The following is a 27,551-nucleotide window of genomic DNA, read 5'->3' as shown; positions in this document are numbered from 1 at the left end:
ACTTCTTGTATATTTTCTAAAAGCTTACTGGTATCTTAATATTTTTTTTTTTAAAGTTGTACATTTGTTAGGGACTAATTGTTAATTTTCTTTTTTCCCTTCTTACAAAAAAATTTAACACAGTCTAAATACCAGGATACTACTCCATACTATGGAATACAGTGTTCCAACCATTTGCGTAGGATTCATCATCACTTCAAATAATGATTAAATATTTTTAGTTATAAAATCAAAAGTAAACAATCTTTATAAAACAGAAATCTTTCAGCAACGAATAATAAAGAAACACAGTCATAATTCGTTCACAGGTACAACGTACATCTTATTTTCAAACTATTCAGAAGGAATAATAAGGTATTGTAGATTATTTACTTATTTATTGCAAAGTAAATAAATAGATAAGAAATGAACAAGAATATACAGGATTATATTTTTTGCAGATTTTTTTTCAGATTATTCGTTAATCTCTCGGGAGATGATTCTATAGCCAAAAATAAGAAAAAAATTCACATGAACTTAGGTAGAAAACGGTTCTAATAGGGGAGTTTCAGCTCACAAAACATTTAGCCCTGCTTCTGCTTCCTCTGTGAAAATAAACTGTACTAAAATTCTTGGGGTACAAATTGAGGGGTGAATTTGGTGCTTCCTTATGGCTTTTGGTCTTAGAAATTGAATAAAAGTGGCCTTACTTCTTTATCTTACCTTAAAAAAACAGGGAAAACACAAACATTTTTTTATTGGAAAATAATCTTTTTACTTCCTTGTACGAAGTAAAGCAAGTAAAACTATTTGTTTGTTGACCATACAACCTTGTGGTAAAAATTCATAATGGACAATGCTATTGTAATTGAACAAAACAGTAAGGAGAATCTTAACAATCAGTCAAAATTAGTGTATGTTTTCAGTTTTTGTTCGTTAGGAAGCATCTATTGAATGATTGTGCCTTCGTTTCAGTATCATAACCATAAAACCTTGTTTCATTACCTGATTTGACATGTTTGAGTAATTCTGAGCCATCACTGACATCAGTTTACAATTGTATTATGATGTTTTTGCAATGTTGTTGCTTTTGAAATTCAACGGCTTTGGAACAAATTTTACTGTTACTTTTTTCGTACCCAAAATATCAATTAAAATTCTTTTACACAAACTGTAGAGATTCCCACCTCTTCAGCAACTTCTTTAATAATAATGCAACAATTATTGATCATAATCACCTTTATTTTGTATATATTTTCATCAGTTGTTATTGTGTTAGGATGTCCAGCTATTTTGTCTATTCATGACATTTTTGAAACCCTTTGTAGCTCTTATAAATTCTTGGTATTGGTATAACATCCTTGGCAAAAGACTTCTCTAACATCATCACAACTTCACTGCGTGTTATTCAATTTTTAACAAAATTTAATCCTTATTTTCCAACATTTCCAATTAAAATAGATTGCTAGTCATAATGAAATGCATCCTAATTGCTTGACTGTAAAATTTGAACTACTTGTCTAAATGATTAAAAATATTGATATATATTTTAGACAGTGCTGCCATGTGGTAAAAAACGAGCTCAGTTAAAAAGACATAGCATGCAAATTTAAAAAGTTCTCTTTATGCTTTTGATTGCACTTCTTATACTATCCAAGTTAATTAATATATTTATTTTATGATTTAAGTTCTTTCAGAATACAAAACATAATAACAGTATAATTTTTGCTGCATTTCAGGATGAATTTTACACGCAATGGCAGGTATTTAACATTAGGTGGTCGAAGAGGACATGTTGCTGCCTTTGACTGGATTACCAAAAAATTAATGTTTGAAATAAATGTTATGGAAAATGTTTTTGATGTACAGTATGTATTAACTTTTTAGTTTATATATATTTGTTACAGTATTATAACTGAACAGCCAATAGATGTAATGGTCAGCATGTTGACTTCTCATCAGTAATTACTGGGCCTTATTTTCAGTAATGATCAAGCATTATTTATTTTTATCAACATAAAAATATAAAATATATATTTGAGTAGTTAAATTTTTCTTGTTGAAACAAAGTAATCAAATAAGTAAAAGTAATTCTCCACTTCATTTTTAAAAAAAATGTAATATTATATAAATATATTTTGTTTAGTTTCATTTACTTTAAAATTTTGTTTATAGCAGGAATTTCATAACAAACAAATTCCTGGTTCACATCTCATGGCATAGTAGCTGAATAAAAAAAAAATTAACCAAGTTCTGATGTATTAAATTGTATTTATTAATTACAAAGACCAGATGATTATGATGATTTCAGCACCAGTAAGTTTATGGTAGTAAAAACAAAATCACTGTGTATAAGATATTATACATATTGTACTCTGTAGTGTTGTTATAAAAATATTTAAATGTAAAATCTTTTTTTAAAACATGGTAAAAAAATAAATGAACATCAATTGCGTAAGCTTGGAAGCATCTTTCAATGAAAAAGTAACATAATTGAAAGAGTTAAACATAAAGCATATTATAATTTTACTTTATATCTACTATTTTCTATAGTTTGTCATAATATTACATTTCTAAATGATTTTAGATGCATTTAGTATTAGATATAATTTATGTAAGTATCTCTATATAATTCTTCTATCTCATGACAGTGATAATTTCATAAACACAATCAAAAGAAAGATTATTCAATAGTCAGGAGAAGTGTTATTTTGTTGTTTAATTTGCTGATGATGATGTGATATGATATTCTCAGTTGTTATTAGTTCAACAAAGAATATTGGGAGATTGATATGTTAAAATTCTTAAAAATGCAGTTTATTTATTCTTAAATAAGTTAATATGTACAAAATAAATAAATGTCACAAATACAATTCTGATTTTACTATGAATTTTACAGTAACTAATAAAAATGAATATAAAATTTACGAGTGATTATGACAGTGAGTTAATAATTAATATATACAAGGATTATTTACTATACCATTTTCAGAGGGAACTAGTTTACACTATTATCATTGAATAACTCCTTAATCTCTGTTCACAGCAAACTCACTGAACAACTTCTCATACTGTCCCACAACACAATACTGTTTCAATATAGAATATTCTCATGACTCACGCTTTGCTTGTACGTTCAACTATTATGACATACACTGAATTTTATCGCACACAGTTCAAATGTTCGCTGGTACTTGGCAGTATTTATACCTCTGAGTCTAGGGCTTGATATGTCATAACAACAGCAGATCCGTCCTTTTTTTCATTCAGAGAATTTGTAATATATGTTACTCCTTTTATCCATACTTGACAATAACATTATTTTTATTGAATAATTTAATAACTCATTAATTTTTAAATTACAGCTGGTTGCATAATGAATTGATGGTGGCTGTTGCTCAAAAGGAATGGGTATATGTATATGACAATCAAGGCGTTGAATTACATTGTTTAAAGACTATGAACAGAGTTTTGTATTTGGACTTTCTTCCATATCATTTTCTCCTGAGTTCTATTGTAAGTTTTATTTAATTATGTTATATCAGTAATAACTATCTAAAATTTATGCCAATTTTGAATTGATAGAAAAAGCAAAAGGATAAATTTAAAAAATTTAATTGCTCATAGTGCTTGGATATGAGAAAATACTGTCTTAATTCTAAATACAGATTTAAAATTTGGATTGTTAATAATTGTTTGTAAATAATGGAAAGTGGATTGGTATTATGTCACCACACTATTGAGGGTGAAAAATGTTTTTATTTTTGTTTGAACTTTTTATAAATATCTTCTCCTTTTTAGAGATATAAACCACTGCAGCTTGAAGAGATGGTATCCCAAAATCTATTGTAACAGATTTATAATGATAACTGTTGGAAACAGATATCTTAAATAATTTTTATATTCATACATCTCTGCTCTGATTCAGTTACCTTGCTCTTAGTCTACTAAGCGTCTTGATCTAACATTCATCAAAGTTTTCTCCATCCTGTTCCTCCCAGATGCTGCCTGTATTCTTTATGTCAGTGTTTCTCAAACGTTTTAGCTCCACAACCCCCAAAAAATAAAATAAATATATAATGAAAATTTCCCAACCCCTCCACCCTAAACCTAATGAAAACTAGTAGAAATTATTTAGCTGCATTGATAGCGACAGGTATGAACATGCATGTATGAAGTGTACAAACATCAGCAATTTACAGATTTCAACTGATGTGTATGTGCTCCTTGTAATTTGGTCTGCTTGCATAATATCTGCTTTGAGAGCGTCATGTTCAAAGATGCATATGATACATTTGAACACGTCACACTCTCAGTAATATAAAAGAGGCGTAAGGGATTGCAGAACGTCAGTTTATTTTTGAGTGCAAAGCATGCATCTAGTGGTTTGCCCACAGCAAACTTGGTCGCCAGGCCATCATGCCACTGTACGTCACTAGCTGCTCCCTTGAGCACTACGTAGCGCCAAGTAACCTGATCCAAGGCGATTGTGTCTGGATGGACTCTCTCAATCTTTATTCGGATGAACATTATTTTAAGTTTCATTTAGCTTATGTTTGCTATCTCTAAAGTTAAGTTACAAGTTACAAGTTTTATGTTAGAAAATTCTTTTAAACCGCCAAGACGGCGTACAATTAACAATCCTTGAGTAATCGACAAGGTGTTGGCTTCATTCATCACCTATGAACACATACAGTCCATCCTCGCTCTAAAATCTACTGCAACGCTGTTGATCAATGGCGTCCCATCGTCATCACAACAATAGGAATCGTCTTTTATCACTTGAAAACAATTTGCTTTTTTGTGTTACTAATATAGATCCATGTTTAGAGAAATTTTTAAATGAAAAACAGTTACCATCTCATTACGTTTATAAGTACGTATTTAAAAAAATAAATTAATGAGATGGTAACTGTTTTTCATTTAAAAATTAAATGTGATTAAATTAAATATCAAAATTAAATTAAATATTTTAATTTTAAAATTAAATATCATTTTAAAGTAAAATGTTTTTAATAAATGATTTTTTTTTCATAAAATGATTTTGTTATTCTTTACATATAAAGTTGTAGGCCAATTTCACGACCCCTCTCAGGTTGAGAGGCTGCTTTATCAATCCTACCATCCTCAGTGATTTTCCCTTGGAGTACTTCTCTTTACTTCCATGTTACTTCTACCTTCCTTAAAAATCTTCCCCTTTATTCTCTTGATGGGCCTACTATCACATAAGACTTTCTCAAATTCTCTTTTACTCAATTGTTCAGTCCTGATTTTATAATCCTTACTCTTTCCTTTTATACATTATTTGTTAATATACTATAGAAACTTCATTTTCTCAGCCTAAACTAGGTTGTAGCGTTTGTCATCATAATGTTTTTGTTATATTTAAATATATTTGGATTTATGTATTAATATTTTTGTCTTCTTAAACATATATTTTCTCGCAGCAAATGTTTGATTTTAAATACACTATGAAGTGTAATTTTCTCTTACAACTGTTACTAATCATGTAAAACATTCTGCTTATTTTGCACGTATTTTGATAAATTTATTAATTGATAAGTTAATCATTAGATTTATTAAACTTCAAGCAGACTAATTTTTATTTGTTGAATATTCAAAATACTTTTTTTGTGCTCATCAACTGTTTTTACAATACAAGAAATGTTACAAAACTTATCCATTTGGTTTTTATGTTGTTAGATAAAGTTATAGAAAGTAAAGTTGTAAAGTTGCATGAAGAGCTTGGTGCGAATACTTTGAGTATGAAGAATTTATTTCAGACCTCATTTCAGATTTAAAGATAAAATCATAAACCTGGATACAGCTTAAGCAATATTCAACTGTTTTTCACGAGTCGTTGAGCATTCACCCAGTTTTTTGTATTTAAATCAATGATCTTCTACAAAATACCTTATCATTAAAGATGTTAGTGCCTAATGTATTTTCCTAATTTAAAATTTGTGACAATCTTTTGTTATACTTTTATTCTTTAAAAACAGTTTGTATTTAATTATTCTTAGAATGAAGATGGATGGCTCAGTTGGCTTGATGTATCAATTGGAAAGATTGTTTCCCAAACTTCTTCCCATGTAGGTCGTCCAGCATCTATGGTACAAAATCCGTACAATGCTGTAATCTGTGTTGGAGATTCTAAAGGTTTATATTTTAAATATATAATTACTATTTATTAAATTAAATGTGTGATAAATCATTACCTCATTCAATTTTTAATTAGCAAATAAAAGAATGTTTGATTTCTTAAGCATAACTACATAAAAGTTAAAGTGTAGATAATAGTTATAATAAGCGTAAAAAAATAGTTACAGGTAATATTTGTAAACTGGACAATACAGTTATGCTCAAAACATTTTACAAACATTTTTCTTAAAATCTAAAACAAAGTGGTCATCTTGATTATTGAATGGTCATCATTAGTAAACAATGAAGAAAAAATAAAAGAAAACTGTAATACAGGTGATTCAAAGAAACGGGAAATTTAAAAAATTAAATAACGTTAATGAAAATTTTTTTTTAGAAAATTAATTTTATTTCATGTAATTGTACAAATGACCGATGTGGACTTCGTGTGACAGCATCTTGTAAAGCTTGAACATTCTGTGGTGTACGGACGGTTCGCTCACGGCCTGGAGGTTTCTTTTTCATTGCCGAACCAGTTTCCTCAAAATTAGTAATCCATGTTTTAATTGCATGTGCTGATGGAATATGGTCGTGCCGTCCCAGATTAAAATGACGGCGAAATTCTCTACGTGCTCCCTCCACACTGTCATTGTTTTTGTAAAACGCTTTGATAGCAAATGCACGTTGCGCACTCGAAGGTTCCATGACAACTAAATGGCAGGTTATGTTAGAGAGGCTGGCGCCACTCATCAAGTGGTACCAATCGCCCACAGCTACCAACACAACTTTCAAAATTTCCCGTTTCTTTGAATCACCCTGTATTAATGATATAAATAGTGAAAAAGATGCTTTTTTTCTTTCTCATTTAATGAATATTTTTTTTAGTATTATTTTTATACTACATTTATGAATTTTAATTTTTTTTTAAAATTATGATTGTTGAATTATTAAATCAATAGTGTTGAATTCTGAAGAAATAACCAGTGGTGGCCCGCGCATAGGCAACACCCCCTATGGGGGTGTGAAACTGCAACAACCCCGATTTCCACTTGATATTATTGATAACATTTAATATAATGATTCCTTAAGCTTATAATTATCCTTAGTATAATCCAGTATATAATCCTTAAGCTTAATATCAGTAGCCATCCCTCTTTTTATGAAAAAGATACAAAAATCTTTCTTTTGTATCTTTCAAAAAAGATACAAAAATCTTTAGAAAGATTTTTGGAACTGTGTGCTTCACAGTTCCAGCGACATGGTGTTGGGCTGTTGTGCATGTGTGCACATTCCTATGTGCACAAGGCTGCAAGGGAGAAAGAGCACTGTCGCTCCCACAGTACCAACCCTGGCGTGCTGGTGGAAGGTAGTGTTTTCTTTGATTCACGTGTGTTATGCTTAAAAACCATGTAGCATATTCTTAAATGTGACAAAGTGTAGAATTACATTATTATCCTGCTCCCAGCTATTCTATTTGATTCATTTTTTTTTCGGTTCTTTTATTTTATAGAGAACTTTAACTATGGCCTTGAAAAGGTCCAAAAAAAATTTTCTGGAGCAGCACCCCCATTAATTTTAGTTACGAGCCACCTGAGTTATACTCAGCTGCGTATGTTGTGTTCATGTGATCTTTTGCGGGCTTACGACATGAAACAGAGAAGCGCAATAAAATTTTGTGTTTGTCTTAAAAAATCTTCCATTGAAACTGATTCTATGATACAGTAAGTATTTGGTGATGAATCTGCATTTCATACTACAACATACACATGGTGGAAGCAGTTTAAAGATGGTAAAGAGTTATTTGATGATGACAAACGAAGCAGGAGGTCGTCAACAGCTGTTCACAACAAAAATGTTGCGAAAGTGCACACACCCCTGCTCAAACAACCTCATCTTTCCCTTTGGGCCATGGCAGAAGAGCTAAACATCAGAAAAGACTGGTACGTACAGTTCTAACAGAAAAAATGAATCGCCAGAAGGTGTGCTCTCTTTCCGTTCCACACTTCTTGACCAAGGTACAAAAACAGGTGTGTTTTTCTTCGAGACTTCATTGAAACTGCCAATAACGACCTGAATTTTTCACAAACAATTGTAACTGTGGATGAAAGTTGGTGCTTCATGTATGATCTGCAAACGAAGCATCAATTTGCTGTTTGGCTGAGACATGGAGCACAAAGACCGGCAAAAATCAAGAGTGGAAACTATATTGATTGCATTCTTTGACTCAAAGGCCCTGATTCATCATGAATTTGCCCCAACTGGTCAAATTGTGAATTCTAAATTCTATTTGGAAGTAATGAAATGCCTCTTGCTTTGCATTCCTCGAATCTGAGCTGAGTACTGGGATCCAAGCAGTTGGACTCTCTTGCACGACAATGCCCCGGCACACATGGCAACAGTTTTAACATGTTCTTACACCACAAATCAAATCACTCTCTTATCCTACCTGCCCTGTTCACCCAACTTGGTTCCAGCAGACTATTTTCTGTTCCCGAAACGCTTGGATAAAAGGTCACTTTTTCAACAACATTCCAGCCATCCAAAGGGCTTACACCGAGCAGTTCTTATAAAGGCGATCTTATAAAGTGATTTCTCCAAAACATTTGCCTGGCTCTACTGGCACCGCAATGAGTGTATAACTAGAGAAGAGTTCTGTGTAGAGGGCTGATGTAAGTAAATTCATTTATCTTTAAATCTGTATTTTTATTCAATTTAGTTTGAGAACTTTTCATAAATACTGTATAAGAACTAAACAAATCCATTCTCCATCCCTCATTCATAAAAACTCAAAAAAAAGCTTACCAAGCAGATAGTTGTGACCAGTGCAGTTAAAGTGAAGTCATAAAATATAATTCCTCTATATTTATCGCTTACAACATTTTTGTATAAGGATTTAAACATAATGCAATTCACTTTACTTAGAAATTTATCTGACTAGGAGCAATCAGACCTGTAACAGAATTCCCTAGTTTTTTAAGAAACTGACATTCCATTCCACCCACTTGCATTATTTTGTTTCAGGCTTTTGATTGATCTTTTCATACTCAGAAACAGAATGTAATTTCAAATTCTTACTAGATTTCTTTCCACTAGTCTGTATAAGCTTTAAGATTGGTACAGGGTCTTGATTACCTGACAGAGACTTCAAGATACCAGTAAAATAATTATTGAGGTGGCAGTAGCTACTGGTATCAGCAACCTGTTGTTATCCTCTTTTATTTTAAAAATATATTGATTTGGAGTCTTCTTTCAGAGTTCCTTTTGAATTACATCCTAGGTAGCTTTATTATATGATCTTTAAGTAAAGTGTTTATACTTTAGCAACTTAGTTGTTTTTGAAAATTATTAATCTATTGTTTGATATAATCTATTTATTTGATAGTACTTTTAAGTTTTTCTACTTAAAAAAAGCTAATATTAGAAAAGATTAATGCTTTTTAACAATTTTGCATAAATTATGTATTATGTTGCATAAATTGAGTATTTATCTATTCATTTTTATTCCAAATTTAATTTTTTGATATTTATATATAAAAAAACACACCAGTAGTATTTGATAAAACAATAACCTAGAATATACTGGTAGTGAATAAAAGCCCCATTCACAGATAAAACTATAAAAAAATGTCTAAGTTAACATGTAGATTTTCTTTGTTATTACATTAAACATTTTACTTCTTTTTTCTCAGGTGTTGTCTCAATGTGGAGTCCAACTGTCAAAAAGCCATTAGCAAAAATGTTATGTCATAAAATGACCGTTCAAGGAATGGCTATTGATCATAGAGGATTGTAAGTAAAAGTTCTAAGCAAAAACAAATCGTGCATATGTGAGTGGGTGTGTGTAAAAACTCACATATATATATATATATATATATATATATATATATATTAATTTATTTAAATTAAATTTTTTATAGTCCATTTTCTCTGTATGTAAATTGTAGCTAATTATATAATATAGACTAATTCAGCCACTCCACAAAGCATAGAATTAAAGAACACTTGTACCTTTTTTTCTTTTCATTTTTAAAACTTTTTGGGCCTGAGCCCATCTTCAGTAATTTTTTTAATTTTTTCTTTTTTACATTTACATATTAAAATACATATGTTAAAATTTTCAAAATAAATATTTGTTTAGTCAATAAGAAGTTTTTTTTAAGATTTAAAATGTTATATTATTTAAAGACTTTAACATGCTGTCAATTTGTCAACGTGTGATTGACAAATTGATAAAAATTACCTGTGCAAATTCCAAAAAAGCAAGCTTTTTTAATCTTAGCAATTTATATGAAAATTTTTCATCAACTATAAAAAATGATCAAGAATTACTGGTCGAACATTACATCGGGTAATGAATCCATGGATTTGTTATCAATTAAAAGTACTATGTTAGCTAATGCATTACCACTGTCAGATGGTTAAATATGACCATCTTTTACATCTAATGATGTTGATACATTACCCTGTATAATATTTTATACCTGATGATGAATACATGAATTGTAAAAGCTTTCTATGTTAATTGATAAGTTAATATTAAACTTGGTATTCTGAAATCTCAGCTAGTGAATAAGCTGATTTAGACTCTAAGGAAGCTTGGAACTCAACTGACTTTTATTTATGCTTTGTGATATGTTGGTTGAAGGCAGTTTAGCAGAATGAATCATACTTTTAATAACCTGTAATATATTAAAGATTGCATTGGGCATTTTCTGTATGATACAATTGCTGTGAGTTGTTCAGCATTGTTTATTCTGAGATTACTCAAGGTAGATTCTTAAATTTCTCATTTTGTTCAGTAATGTTTTTACATAATACTAGGTAATAGCTGTTACTGTTAGATTGTCAAAAATTAATTTAAATGTCAGGAAAAGATTTTTGAAAGTGTATGTTTGGAGTGTCGCTTTATATGGAAGTGAAACTTGGACAATCGGAGTATCTGAGAAGAAAAGATTAGAAGCTTTTGAAATGCGGTGCTATAGGAGAATGTTAAAAATCAGATGGGTGGATAAAGTGACAAATGAAGAGGTATTGTGGCAAATAGATGAAGAAAGAAGCATTTGGAAAAATATAGTTAAAAGAAGAGACAAACTTATAGGCCACATACTAAAGCACCCTGGAATAGTCGCTTTAATATTGGAAGGACAGGTAGAAGGGAAAAATTGGGTAGGCAATTGGGTTTGGAATATGTAAAACAAATTATTAGGGATGTAGGATGTAGAGGGTATACTGAAATGAAATGACTAGCACTAGATAGGGAATCTTGGAGAGCTGCATCAAACCAGTCAAATGACTGAAGACAAAAAAAAAAAAAGTTAGATTGTATACATTATGTTTGGTTGCATAAATTTAAATTAACATACTGAATTTGTTGTGTTCTACATATTTTTAGAAACAGACAACTTGTTTTAAATCTATGAGAGAAGTTAGATTGTTGTCTAACTTTTGTTTATATAGTAGTGTTTTTTCTTCGAATCATATAGAAGCACTTTACATTCCTGTGTAGGTTCCTTTCTATTTTTGTATAATTACATTATTTTTTATTGATCTGTATCTTATACTCCAAGTAAAAATGATTTTACATTATCTAACTTAAATATGTATGTGCTGTAACAAATTTATTTTCTTCTATTTAAAGAGCTTCTTGAAAATGAGCTTAGGATTTCTTTAGAAAAATCTTTACTCATTCCAAAAATGTTGTGCCTTTTAGAGGATCGAAGTAAACTTTAAATCATCCCACTGGAGGGGTTTTATTAAGATAAGTTAATAATGTGAACAGCGAAGATGAAATGGTTACACCAGACCTCTTATATAAAATGCAAGTAAGGTGTTAATAAAAAAATTGTTTTTTAATGGAACTATTTTATGTGCACTATAATAAGAAGCCGAGTTTAAGAGGCAATATTGACAGAAAACTAAGATTCTGCTATACAAATAATAATAATAACATAATAATGTGATTACACTATCTACATGAGCATGTTAAAAAGACAAATCCGACCATATTAAATGAAAGATAGTCATAACTGAATAAATTTTACAGAAAAACTCATGTCATTGTAAATGGAATTGAGTGATATTGTAGTTAAGTAAAGGATTCACATATTTTGCAGGTATGATAACTTGGTTAAGTTTTTTTTATTATTGATAACTTTTGTTTATAAATTTTTCTTCTAAAGAAAACTGATCTAATTTTCATTGCATTAAACAAAAATGTAATATTTATTATAAATAAATAAATAATTCTGTTTAATTAATGACACAAGTTATGTATAAATATGCTGAAGAAGTTTTATTTTACTTACAGATGTTTGTAACTTGTAGTTAATTTATTTTAAATGGGAATTTGTTATTTTTTTAAATTATTATATTTTTAAAGATACATGGCAACATCCTCACAAGATCACAGTCTTAAGATATGGGATATACGCAACTTAGACGGACCGCTTCAAAAATATCAGTTGCGATCAAATGCTACAAATCTAGCTTTTAGTCAAAAAGGTTTTCTTGCTACAGCATTAGGAAATTTTGTTGAGGTAAGGCTTGGCTATTATTATGAATTTACAAATTTACAAATTAGTTATCTTTCATGTTTGTATGGTATGATTCTTGTTTTAAAAATACTTTGTGATCCATTGTAGTTCAATCGATTAAAAAATATATACTAATATAACTCCATTACTCTTCAGTAATGGAGTTCTAGCATCTTGATCATTTATTGGAAGATCTCAGTTGTGAATCCTAGCTTGGCATTTTTCATATGCTGAAAACTATTCACTCCATAATCCTACTTACAAACTTCAAATTAATGTCATAATTAATTTGCACTGCTAATAGGTTGAACTATTTTAGAAATAAGAATATAATATTAAAGTGTAATATTTATCATTCATATAACACATTTGATCTGTAAGATGTCATCTGTTAGTAGAATACAGAATACTGTGCAGATTAGTTATTCTGTATGAGTTTCTCGAGATTTGTTTCTGGTTACAAGTCAAAGTTTGTTTTACTATAAGTAACACATAAAAACCAATTTTTCCTATGAAAAATCCATCCATATTGGCAAAATTGTGAGTTCTGTGTGACTGAAATTTTGGGTAAAACATTATTTATTTACTTATCTATACATACCCACATGAAGGTATTACCAGCACAAAAGCAAATCAATAGGACAAGAAGTTAACATTTTTTAATAGTCATACTTGTATGTATAAATTTATTGTTTTTTATTTTATTATTATGATCGAGGAGTACCTGCATTTAATGCTTTAAATAAGTAAGAAATTTTTATATTTCATAAACAGATATATTTTGTTAGATATATGTATTAACATTAGAATGTGTGTATACACTTCATTTTTACAATTGCTGGGGCTGCCGTATAGCTATAAAAAGAAAGTGTAGCGATTGACCAAAATCTTAGACATGTTTTTTTCAAATGTTTAGGTTTCAACACCCTCTTAATTAAAAAGCAGTGTAAATATTTCTGGAAGGTGCATTTATGTACGTGTTATTATATATTTATGTACGATATTAGTCAAGATACAGCCCAGTGGCTGTATCTTGACTAATATCTTCTATTTACTCAACATGAATTTTTCAAAAATTCCTCAAAAAATTTATGTACTTGGGACTTTGATAACATTAAATTTTGGATAACATTTAAAAAAGGGGAGGGGTAGTTTTCACCATTTTTAATTTTTTTCTTTCTGTATAGTATATAGAAAATTAAGCTGTAATATGATGAAAGTATTTATTAAGTTTTTTTAAAATTCCAAAGTCTTTAGTCAATCGGATTTAGGGGTGGGTAGATACTCAACATTATTTCTAAACAGTTTTTTTTTAACACTTGAGTAACATTACATCAAATCGAGGTGCCTATTGAAATGAATAATTGTACATTAAATAAATTTTTATTATATCTATTTTTTTTTATATTTGTTTCAAACAACTAATTTAATTTGTAAACAATCTATTAGTGTTGACTAATGAAGCTTACAAACTATGAAAAAAATGACTTAGTCATACTTATTCATACAAATATTTGTTTTACAAAACAGGGCATATTTATCATTTTTTAAATTATATAAATTACAAAAATGATAAACAAAATAAATATATTAAAGTAATAGTTAATAATTAAAAAGGAGAAATATTTAAACAAAAATAAAGAGTACAACTACAACCAGCTGAGCATTTGGAGCATCATATTTCATAAGTTGTCACAAGGTGGCAGCATATATCAAATTTGAGTGTTTTAAATATATATATATTTAAGTCTTACTTAAATAAAGAAATAAAAGGAGAAAAAAGTGGCTGCATAATAAGGTTCAATCTACTACTTCCGACTACTTCCTCTTCTTTCATTTGAAAAAGAGACTTGGTGGACAACAGTTTGAAAAACGACGAAGAACTCAAAACTGCCATGTTTTAGTTGCAGAATCACTCTCAGTGATTCTAAAACAAAATCAGAAAGTGAGATTTTTTTAGATTAATCTTTTGCTAAATTTATAACTTGTATTTTATATTTTATTTAATTTTATTACATTTATTAATTTTACTTTAAAAAAATGTTTTATCTTTATTTTGCACACTTTGTTATATATACAAGACATATCCATAAAGTAAGGGCCGTTGTCTTATATTTAAATATTAGTGGGGCTGTACACATTTTCATGCATGCAGGGCTATCTATTGGCTATTTTCAAAACCACTGCAGTTGTTTTAATTTAGCAGTCAGTCGTTTGCCTGTTGGTGAATGCAGATCTCAATGTCCGCGACAATAGTTTCTACTGCCAGTTGTGAAGTGCATGCTGTGATTCAATTTTTGTGTGCAAAAGGATCTTCAGCTGCTGAAATTCATCAGGAGTTGTGTCTAGTGTATGTACCTATAGTAATGAGTAAAGGAAAGATTAGACAATGGTGTTGAGACTTAAAAAATGACCGCACAAATGTGCATGATGAAGAGCGGATTGGCAGATCCAGTATTCAGATCGACAAAATCGTTGAACTAGTGAACTGAAAACTGCGATGCGATTGACGATTAGTTCTCTGGCTGATGAATTTCCACATGTTGGATGCACCTCTATCTACATGATTGCCACAGAAAAACTTTGATATCACAAATTGTGTTCAAGGTGAGTACCGAAAATGCTCACTGACCAACACAAAGAACTAAGAATATGCAGTGGACTAGCATTTTTGGACCACTTTCGATAAGATGGAGATGATTTTTTTTCCCACATTGTTACGGGTGACGAAAGGTGGATATCCTACACCAACGCAGAATCGAAGCAACAGTCAATGTAGTGGCACCATTCAAGTTCACCAAAACTGAAAAAGTTTAAGCAATATTTGTATTTGAGTCGAAAAATGTTGGCTACCATTTTTTAGGATGAAAAGGCCATAATTTTGGTTGATTTCATGGAACATGGATCAGTTACATGGAACAATTACAACTGACATGTACTGTGAAATGCTCATCAAACTGAGACATGCGATCCAAAATCTATGACACAGGAAATTGTCATCTGGTGTAATCTTCCTTCATGACAACGTTTGTCCTCACACCATTGCTTTAACCAAGAAGAAGATTAAAGATTTTCATTAGAAACGTTTTGTCTACCCTCCATATAGTCCCCACCTAGCACCTAGCAACTACTTCCTTTTCTTTCATTTGAAAAAGAGACTTGGTGGACAACAGTTTGAAAAACTACGAAGAACTCAAGACTGCCATTGTCATCAACTGTGTAAACTCAGAAAACAACAACTTATTGACCAAACAGTAAGAGAAAAAAAAAATAATAATACCAAAAGTAGACTTTCACAGGATCCTGCATCATCAGTTGGTACATAATGCTACAATTACATCGTTGAGTAACAAGAACAAAAAAAGAAATAATAACTTAGGAATTAGAAAACATAAACCGTAATAACCACAAAATTTGTAATAACACAACTTCATTGCCATACTGGAATGATGCAAATTTTGAAACATTGCAGAACATGATGTTTAAAATTTGTAATATGATGTTTTTATTTTGAAATCTGGTTGATAGGTTTTATGTTTTCTGAATTCATAAGATTTTATTTCTTTTTTGTTTTTTTTTATTTATTTGTTATATCTAATTGTAGAATTATGTATCGACTGATGATACAGGATACTGCGAAAGTCGACTTTTGGTATTAGCTTTTTTTTAGATTTTCTCTTACTGTGTTTACTGATTAAGTTGTTATTTTTTGATATATATCATTTTTTTTTTGACAATTTTGCATACATTATATTCTAAACAAATATTTGTTTTGGATTATAAATAAATGTTGTGAATTAAATTGCATATACTTACAAATATGTGAATTATATAGCTGACTTTCTTAAAGTGGTTTTGAAAATTGATGCAGAGGTTACTACTGTTGTTAGACATGTTGAAATAATTTTTTATTTTTATATGAGTATTTATACTGGTAAATTAGGTTATTTTTTCTGTAATATGAGGATACTTATCAGAATTTTTTTCAGATATATACGAATTGTTGTCAAGAAACAGCAGAAAAATCATATCTAAAACATTATGCAAAAGATTTCATTGCTGATATACAGTTTTGTCCATATGAAGATGTTCTAGGTATTGGAACAAATGGGGGATATCAGAGCATTCTTGTACCTGGTTAGTAGTAGTTATAAATAATTAAAACTTAAATATTATTTTGAAATCTGCCCTTAAAGTAACAAGATTAAATAATATTTTTAAACGGTTTACTGCATAAACTGAATTTTAATTTCTCAAGAAATTCTCATTATATAATAATATTATTCTTTCTTTTATTTTTGTGTTCAAGAACTTTGGTATAATATTACCAGGTGCATTCGATTGTTAAATGCTAATGCTGGGCTATTTTGAAACATGAGTTTTTATAAATGAAAAGCTTATTAGGGGTGAGTACCCAAATGAAAAGCTTTAGGTACTGCTTTTTTTTGCATGTTAACAATCCTCCTATCATTTTTGTTAACTATCAGTTAATTACATGCTGAGTGTTTTGGGATAATAAATCTATATAAAATAAGTAATGGGTTTCATTAGATGAAAGAATGTAAATGTGGGTACTTAAAAAAATATCTTCAATATGAAGATATTTTTTAATATTTAAATTAACATAAATATTTTTTTTAGTATTTAAATTAACAGCATTTTGGTAATGCTTCTACAACATATTACTTTTTCTAATGATGTAAAATGAAGTTATCAGCATGTTTGCAGGCCATCTGTACTCTTGCATTCTTGCATGACACATGAATTTGATTTTTTTTTTTGTAAAATGATATAAGAGATGGTGGTTATTAATACTACTTTACACTGCTGGGAAACCATTCATGATTTCCAATTGTTTTATGGTATTTTTCACTATTTCAATGCCACAAAGATTGCCTAATAGTTCATCTTTTAATGAACTGATCAATGGAAAAGCTGGTAGGAAAAATCCTTCTATTTCTGAAATAAATTATTTAATAATCATAATAAACCAAAAGTACTGCTGATTAAATATAAGTTTGTTTTTAACGCAAAAGAAAATTTGTTACAATCTATGTCATTGTTATACATTTCAGAAGAAAAACAGCATTAAAATCATGTTTAAATTATAATAAAATTTTGTAAAAAAAGTATACAACTTTTTTTTTGCAATCTGTATAAGAAATAGGTGGCAGTTGTTAAAATTTGAAAGATTTTTCTGATTCAGAAAGGCATATTAGATAAAAGGATTTAGTCTTTCCCCATTGGTTTTCAACTTGGATGATACAGCAAAGATTGAGGAAAGAGTGGAGTCTCTAATCAAGGAGAAAAAATAAACATGTTAAGATTTTCTGCTAATGTCATTGTTTTGGCAAACTAAAATGAATGAAAAATATTGAATGACAGAGATTTATTACTAGGAGACAGATTTAGTTTAAATACGATTAAAACAAAGGTAATGAAATGTTACAGAAAGGAGGGTAATTAGGAATTAATTATTAAGATTTGGTATTACAGTATACCAGAAGTGGGAGAATTTTGTTACTTAGTTAGTAAAATTACAAAGGATATATGAAGCAATGCAAATTTAAAAAAGAAACTGACAAAGACAACTTTATGTTTAACTAAAACAGAACAAACTTAATGAAATCAAAATAAAGGTAGCCATTAATTAGATATATTTAGATTAGATGGTAGGCCTATAATAAAGATAGGTAAACACAACTATTTTTGACACAAATCGAAACTGAAAATACTATTGATTATCCATTTAGAATCGTATATATGATTTTTTGTGGTCTTTTAGTTACAATTAAACTTACATATATATATATATATATATATATATATATATATATTGTTATATAACCTATGACAGTTCCTGTAATGTAAGGATTACAACACGGGGTCATACATTTAAATCAGTTTGGCTGCTACATGAACATTACCCTAAAAACATTACGCTCCTTTTTGGGCAGTCATGTAAAACGAGGAGTCTGCTAATAACAAATATAAATTTAAGCATTAGAAAAAAATTAGAGTGGAGCACTATTTGGTTTCAAATAAGGAAAAAATAGAAACAACAGAAAAGAAAAGGAAGCTTTTGAAATTGTTATTTTAGAAAAATGTTGAAAATTAATTGGATTAATAAGATTTGAAATGAAGAGATCTTAAGATGAATAGGAGAGGACAGAAATTTGTAGCAGAATTTTGTAAAGAATTGAACTAGATTGGTGGGCAATATATTAAGACATTTGTTTAGTTTGTGTAATAGTAGAAGAGGCCTATGTAGATGGCAAAACTTGTAAAGGAAGACAAACAATGATATATACAGGTGTGGCATAAAAACTTGATATTCATTAGTGCACAGCTGACAACACAGGCGAGAGTGGAGGGGAAAAGGAGTCAGACTGACTTCCTACACACTGTTTTAATAGCAATGGAGAGATGGTTGTGTGAAAATTGCACATTCATTGTAATAATTTTTTCATAAATGGTGAGTCTTGTGTTACTACCCAGTGCCACCAATACTTCAGTGTGAGTTGAAGAGATTGTGTTCCATCATGTAATACAGTTTTATTATGGGTACAGAAGTTCTGTACCCAGAAAAAAAAATTTTCTAGAATAATCCTGCTAGATATTTATGGAAACTGCTATGCGGCATGGTTTTTTTGTGTATGAATTCATACATCTGATTTTTTTTTTACTTGTAGTCATATTGTTATTGCTAAAAAGAAAAGAAAAAACACATTTTGAGTGTTCTATGAATATTTTGCAGTGAGAAAATAAGAAAAACGTTATTATTTACGTAGCCCAAGGAACTTTAATATTGGTCCCATTTGTTCAAATCCCTTTTAAAGAGGGTTTTTATAACTCTTTTCCATCAACTCTGTTGATGGAATTATTCTTATTAAAAAAAGATAAAAATGACTATGCAGTGAAAAATTACTGTTATATTGTATTTAAGCTGTATTTTCTGTATTGAATTTTACTGTACCTTTTTATGTTTTTCAACCTATTCATGTATTTATAATTAATAATTTTATTTTATTTTTGTTATTAGGTAGTGGAGAACCAGATTTTGATGCTTATGAAGCTAATCCATTTCAGACAAAGAAACAGCGTAGAGAGGCTGAAGTTAAGTCACTTCTGGATAAGGTATTCTAATTTTTATTTTTTTAGATTTAAATATAAAGCTTAAGTTTATTTATGAGTACAAATGTTTGTATATGTTAATTAATTGTTGGTAATAAACAGCTTGCTGACTTTTCACTCAACCTGCCCCAAGTTTGATTTCTAATGTCTAAAATCTTTCATAATTTATCCTAATATTCAAACTCAAAAAGACAAACATATTTTTAACAGCTACCTTTGTCAGTAACTAAGCAATATTTTATAAAACTGGATTTGATGTACATGAAATGAAAGATCACATTAAAAATTGAAATATTATATTAAAGGTATGTTTTATGCATTAACCCTTTCAGTGTTGATAAAGTTTGGGCTCTACTCTGTACCAATTGGAATATTGGTCAAAAAAAACATTTTAGTACATTTACTGTTTCTTTAAACTTACCCTTATAAACTTTATGAATACATCCTGTACTTATTGTTCCCAAATATTGGACAATTAAAAATAAAAAAATGATAATTCTCCTTTAAAAATTATCTTTATTGATCATCAAATATGCTGCTACATTGAGGCTTTGTAACATATGTTTCCTTCTTTTTTTCACTTTTAAACATGTTAAATCACAATATTATGTAGAAAAATTAATTACATCAAATAACCTGTTAATTAATGAAAAGGAATCAAAAACAATATTTAACAAAACCTTTTTTGTACACATATATAAACAAATAAAAATGTATGAAATTATATCTGTTTTCTCCACATAATAATCAAAATTAAATAAACACCATTTAAAATATTTATTTATGACAAGAAAACTTTATTTTTTTATAATAAAAACAAAATTGAAACATCACTTTGTGCTCAGTTAGAATGTAAATAAATAAAATCAATACAGCTTTGAATATCTGAACATTTGGTTAGTGTCATATTTTATAAGCATCACAAGGTGGTAGCACTTGTCACAGACTTAATAGTGTTATTTTTGTTAATTAAAGCTACAGTCAAATAAGCTATCCAAAGGGAAACAAAAAAGACCATGAACTAAATTTGAATTGATGTGCTGAAAATAACAAACTTTAAAAAAAAACTTAAATTGTTGCAAAAATACTGTTATCCTGAGTAACATTTTTTACTATTACGTGCAGTTGAAATGAAACTTGCTTGGAAGCAACAAAATAATGTAAGCTTGTCTTGTTTTCAAGTCAGGAATATATTTTTTAGGTTGAAAAAAGCAAAAAGTTTAAAGTGTTTTCAAGTTGCTATCTTGTGAAAAGTATCTTCTTTGAAAAAAAAAAATATTTATAAAAGATGATGATAAGTTATCTAAATGCAGTTAAAAAATGTGAGGGTAATCACAACTGTAAATAATGAATATTATTTAAATGTTGGCACAGAATATCTGCTAATTAGGAAATTATAATTAGTTATTAATTTATTCAGCAGCTGCTGGTTAATGTCCAATTAATCATCACCGTTTTTAAGATGAAGATGAGAAATTATTTGTTGTAGCACTTGAAAAAATGCCTAATCTGACAGATTCGAATCCAAAACCTGATGTATGAAAGGCAGGGAAACTACTTTCTCCCATAAACATTGATGGAGTGATTAAAAAAATTCAAAATTAATTATTTTAAATTTGAATGTAATCCAAATTACTGTAGAACTTATTGTGTTATTTATATTTGTGTGCTCTTTAATTGAACAAATAAGGTACATAATCATTTATTTTTGTGTATATTAATTTCAGATTCAACCTGATATGATTACATTAGAACCAACATCTATAACTGAAGTTGATGTCCCTACATTAAGAGATAAGTTGGAAGCAAAAAAGCAGCTATTGGTATGTTTTGAAAACAATATTATTTAAATTACAATAGAATACTGATTATCCAGATTGACCTTTGCAAAACAGAATCCAGATAATCAGAAGTCCAGATAATTGGAAAATTAAAAAAGGTTTATCATACATACTGGACATATTGTACTAATGTTTGATGGGTATCAACGCTAAACAAAAAGATGAAAATATAAAAAGTAAATGTTTTTCAGTAAGATAAAAAGATACTCAGAACACATATCTGTTAAAATAGCAAATATGTGTAAAAAAATAACAGATACAGTAATACTTACAAAAAATCTAATATGTAGAAAATTGCTAATAAAAGAATCAAAATTAAAAAATTTATCAGAAAGAAATTAACATTTAACACCTTATGTTTTATAAAAAAAAACCTCATTTAACAATTTTTTTTTTTAAATTACAAAAAGCGTATTGTAGAGAAATTGAATTAAGTTACTGTGAGTTATAAAATATATTTTTTATATATTAATACTGTTTTATTATTATATATTTCTGCTGCATATTGATCTTTTTCTTCAGTGGTTAATTGCTCAACATTCAATTTTTTTTTTTTTTACTAAAGTTTTGTTAACTGTTTTTAGACATAAACATCAGAATATTAAAGAACATTTTTTAATCTATTTTATTTCAATTATAATTAATAAAGTAATAACAGTATTTGATACCAAAAAAAAAAATAAATTGATAGAAAGAAAAAATTGACTAGAATATAACCGTAATTGGATACAAAAGCATTTCCTTATTAAAAAAATTATGAACATTATCTGTCAATCTATCTAAGCATAATAATGACTGTATATTGTGTAATGTATGTTTGTGTATGTAATTGTCGCAGAATTACTGAACAGGGTACAATCCCAATTTTGCATTTGGTTCAAAAATCATCACAAAGACATTAATGAATTAATTTGAAAGAGCATCTGTTACAGCAGCTATGAAAAATATTACCTTCCATGGCACAACACAGAATCAATTATATTCTGCCAACTTGAAATTGAAAGGATCCTGATTCTTCACCAATGTGATAGCCATTAAAGGAGGTATCAAAGAATATGCTTATAAATATTTCTATAACCTTCATGAATCTTGGTAAAAGTGTGTAGCACTAAAAGAAGATTTAAAAATAATTTAATTAAAAATTGTTCAATATGCAAGATTTTAAAATAATTAACATGTTCTGGGAATTCTTTGAAGTTACATCATGATTTAATGCCGTAGCTTTATCATGATTACTGTAATTACTATAATAAGATGATAATAATTTAGTGTTTTTTATCTTTATTTATGTGATTTTAATGTTATTTTTCTGCTTTATTAGTTTGTCAAACCACCTAAAATTGATTTTACACCACGTGTTAAAAAGAAGAGACATGGAAATACAGTTAGAATGGCAAAATCAAAGAAGGTTGTTAGAGCTGAAGCCAAACAGGTTAGTAATTTTTTATTAAAATTCAAATTTTTATACGTTGGTTTTTTTGTTATTTTTATTCAGACTTTGTGTTAATTTATTTTTTTTTATGTTCTGAAAGAAATAGAAATATTGTGTTACCACAAAATATTTTAAACTTCATTACCACATATCTATGCAGGTGAGTCAAAAGTATGGAAATCGCTCGACAGGTAAAGTAGTTGACCGGTATCTTATCCTGAAAGTTATAATATTCTATCTAGAACGTTTTTAAAGTTGTTGAGGGGTTTCCATAATTTTCACTCACTCTGTATACAGAGTTTATTACAAAGTTCTCCTGGGAATTTCATAACCTATTCTAGTCATGAAAATAATGGAAAAAGTTCATATAAACATATGTCCTACATAACATATTGCTTCTATCCTGGATAAAGATTTTGCATATTCCAGTAGCATTGTTGGCAGCTACTATGTAGATAGATCATTGGAACTATTTTTATTTATTTTGTGCTGTGATTCTTCCATGATCATACTTATTTACTGTTTACTCTAACCCTTCTATACTGTGAGATTTTTTCCCTTAGTATATTGAACTGCTGGCTGTATAATAAGTTATGGATTAAATTTCTTATTGATTGAACCAGAGCATCCAAATTTTTACTGAAATATAAATACATAAGCTTTGTTACATAATTACTATTAAAGAGTGCTGCAAGGAAATAATGTCTGTATGGGTATTTTTTTTAAATGCCCTATTTTATACATTTTTAAAAAGAGCTATTTTTAAAATTTTGTATTTTGTTAATTTAATTCATAAGCTTAGTTAATTTTTATGAAAATTATGGTATTGGTTTTGGAGATTTTTAAAAACTGTTTTAAATAAGTGGTGTACAAAAAACATTAAGTATAATTTGAACATGATAAAATTCAGCTGGTGAAGTAAATCTAAGCTTCATTTTATTTATTTTTTTCATCCTTCTCCTTTTTTTTATTAAAGTTATCTATACGTTTATAACGGTTCAGTCGAAAATTAATTCATATAATCTGTTTTAATATTAAACCAACTGATGTCATAGAAATGTGTTTGATGGATAATGTTTCCACTGAATAGCATTACTACTAATAAAGACAATCGTTAGTGGTATTAGTTGGTTTCAGATGGCAAATTACAGTTGATTTCTAAGCTGAATGAGAAATCATTAGTAAAATGTTATGTCAGAAATAGTCTAGTGAGAATGAGTTTTCATTACATCAGTATAAAATTATATGTTGTAGTAAAATAATATTTTTAATGTTTCAGGAATTTATAAAGATGATGAAAAATGTTCAGCAAGAAGTTTTTAATGAAAATGCAGAAAATGATGTTGAGCAACAACAGTCAAGCAAGTCTGTTCTAGATAGATTTAAACAAAACAAAAAGAAATCAAAAAAGAATTTTCCATCAGTGTAATTGTATGTATATTGACATGCTGAATTGGAATTTGGTTGATTTACTTGGTTATCCTGATATACTCAAGATTAATGTAAAAAAAAATTGTTAAATTGATGACAGTTGGAACTGTCGATAAATATGTACAATAGAAAACATATTTATTGTGTAAGTGTAATTATAATTTTTTACTGTTTTATTTTCCCCTGATCCCATAACTTAGTTTATTATTTCCTGTTTTTGGGATTCTGTTGATTTCTAAGAATAACATTATATAATTTTCTACATACAGATGTGGATAATTTCATTTTTATCTCTGTTTGTTTCTCAATGAGAAATTAAAAAAATGATTCTTTTACAGTCTTTAAAAGTGGATTTTATAAAAATACTGATTGTATGTGTATTGAAAATTAATAAACTTCTATAAAATTTTCTTTAGAAAAAAGTTCTGAATTTTAATTAGTTAATGTATATATTTTATAGAAAATTACATTTTGTATTGATTTGTAACTGTATTCTATTATTTTTTAATTAAAGAAAGTTTTTTATTGCTAAAAAAAAATAAAAACATTTACCTATGTCAATCCAGACTAAACCTATTTGAATAATGCAGCTTAACACTTTGGCCTACAAGAAACATCATTATTGTGTATCTGTTTTTAATTTTTTTTATAAACCACCAATCCATTTAAAAAACAATTATCCTACCAATTTATTTAAAATAAAATAAAAATATGTATTATATTATTGTTACTTTGTTTAAAAAGTTTTTAAATATTATGTATTTATTCACGTATAATGCACACCTTTTTTCTTAAAAACCAACATGAAGTTTATGGGTGTGTGTGATGCATGGGCTTTCAAACAGATCATGGCATGTATTCTAATTGCTTTTGATTTTACATCAGTAACTTAATGTTGAGTCACATCCATTATGTAGGCGATATCTTAATTCCCTGTTTATTAATAAACTTTTATCATAAGCATATTTGTTTATCTCTGCATTTCCAGTTATTATAACATTTGTTATTATCATCTTGTATTTTTATATAGGATGCAAGTCATCTCAGTTGAACACATTACAGTATTCATTTTGTTTTAGTCGAGTGAAGGTAGATTGTGTGTTTAGTTTATACTTATATTAAACGTTTTTAGTTTGTGCAAGCTAGTAAAATGAGTTCTGTAAAATGTTAATATTCATTTACAGTATGCGAAAAATTAAAGTTATTTGCTAGCTGAGGAAATCGGTAATTGTGCAGCAGGCCGTAAATATATTCTGGAATCATGTATAAGAGATTGTAGAAAGAAAAAAAGAAAAAGATTGGAGACTCTTTAATACCATATAGTACTAAAGAGTCTACTTTAATACTATTCATATAGTATTATGTAGTACTACATGAATAGTATTAAAGTAGAAGAGTATTTTTCAGCAGAATTCTGAAGTTTCCTCAAGTAGAAGAGCATTTTTCTTACTTTCAAGACATACGCAATCAAGGATTAACTGTTCCAACAGAGGTGGCACAAGCTACACAAATCCAAAGGGAACTTCAAATACAAAATTTTAAAGCATTTCGAGTAAGATATCAGTAAAAAAATGTACATCTATTTTCTATTTGCCGAATGCCTTGGAAAAATTATTGTTTTTCTAGAGACATGTAATTCAGTTATGACAAGAAAATAACTTTTTAATGAGGCAGATAGGAAGTGCCTATCAAACACCAGTTTACTGTGATATGCCAGCAGATTTCAGTAAATAATGCCGTCTGTGATAAAACTGTTTGCATGAGTACTAGTGGTTATGAAAAATACTGATGTCATGTAAACTACTTGCAGATTGCAAAAAACTTCAACCATTTATTATATTTAGAAGAAAAACCCTTCCAAAGTGAGAAAAATTACCTGCTGGTATCATTATTAGTAGCCAAGAAAGAGGATGGATGGATAATGCGCTAGTTTTAGAGTGGGTAAAATGTATGTCACCTGGTGCTCTTTTAAAATTGAAAAGTATGTTAGTGACGGACAGTCTTTGTGGACATGCAACAGACAATATGAAAAAAGTCTCCAAGAAAGTAAAGCAGTGTAAGTTTGTATTCCTACTGGAATGACATCACACTAGCCCCTCAATGTTTATGTTAATCGGTCTTTCAAAGTCCATTTGAAACATTTTTATTCAGAGTGGATGGCGACTGTAGTCCATGAAACGACTCCTTCAGGAAGACTGAAGGAGTCGTGCAAGCAAGTGGACATCAGCATGCAAGTGGATCTTTGTTGCATTTCTAAAAGTATAGATGGAAGTGAAAACTTTGCCAGATGGAACGACAAAAATAATCGCGCCCCTTCTTTAGTTGGAGTTGAAACAACAATGAAGTTTAAAAACTTGTATGAATCGTTCTTAAGATTTACCATATTAGTGTTTTAACTTGTTTGTCTTTTAAAATGATTATACAATCCAGCTAAAATAGCCTCTTTGTTCTTTTTTTTGTTTCAGATGAGCCTGCTAGTCTATATGTATTTCTGTATTTTTTATAGTGTTTATCAATGTACTGTAATTTTTGTATATAATGTAGTATTTAATGAGGATTTAATTTTAAAATACATATTTAGTATTTCATTTTTATTGTACAAAAAATAAATAAATATCGAGTGAAAATTTTGCATGTTAACTTTTTTCCCAAAAACAATACAATTATTTTTTGGATATGCATCTGGCACGAAGGCACATCTGTACGAGTAAATATGGTTTTAGTTTTAAAAAAATCTGAATTTTCTGCAATCTCATTCAATATATGCTGAAATAATTTTCATTAATATGATATTTTTTTGATTTGATTTTATTTATCTAGTACTTTCACATGCTTTCTTTAGTATTATTTTTGGTTTTATGAATTCTAACCAAACCAGTGGTTTTTTTATAAAGAATTTACTTTCGTTTCGTTAATTCATGGTGAAAATCTGTGGCAGTTCTTTTTATTTCTGAAATACCAGACCTACCCACCCATGATGTGATGTCTATATTATATAATTATACATCAATCTAAATAGAATATTTATTTATCTTATTACCTTTCTTACTTGCTTTAATT

The 27,551-nt window shown here is 28.7% G+C and overlaps 1 protein-coding gene across 1 annotated transcript in view; it reads left to right on the top strand.

Annotated features, from left to right (window-relative positions):
* LOC142327991 (WD repeat-containing protein 46) overlaps positions 1–27,343 on the top strand; it is a 33,416-nt gene extending 6,073 nt beyond the window's left edge. The window contains exons 4-14 of the mRNA XM_075371419.1: positions 1,719–1,847; positions 3,345–3,495; positions 6,003–6,138; positions 9,810–9,909; positions 12,500–12,656; positions 16,643–16,790; positions 19,696–19,790; positions 21,515–21,610; positions 22,950–23,060; positions 24,340–24,636; positions 26,957–27,343. Coding sequence (XP_075227534.1) covers positions 1,719–1,847; positions 3,345–3,495; positions 6,003–6,138; positions 9,810–9,909; positions 12,500–12,656; positions 16,643–16,790; positions 19,696–19,790; positions 21,515–21,610; positions 22,950–23,060; positions 24,340–24,489 — 1,273 coding nt within the window. The 3' untranslated portion in view covers positions 24,490–24,636; positions 26,957–27,343. The remainder of the gene's footprint in view (positions 1–1,718; positions 1,848–3,344; positions 3,496–6,002; positions 6,139–9,809; positions 9,910–12,499; positions 12,657–16,642; positions 16,791–19,695; positions 19,791–21,514; positions 21,611–22,949; positions 23,061–24,339; positions 24,637–26,956) is intronic.
* The last annotated feature ends 208 nt before the right edge of the window (positions 27,344–27,551 follow it).

This window comes from Lycorma delicatula, chromosome 7 (genome assembly GCF_047948215.1).
Source record: "Lycorma delicatula isolate Av1 chromosome 7, ASM4794821v1, whole genome shotgun sequence".
In the NCBI taxonomy this organism is placed as follows: domain Eukaryota; kingdom Metazoa; phylum Arthropoda; class Insecta; order Hemiptera; family Fulgoridae; genus Lycorma; species Lycorma delicatula.
The sequence above is the reverse complement of the archived record's forward strand: the minus strand, read 5'-3'. Positions and strand labels throughout refer to the sequence as shown.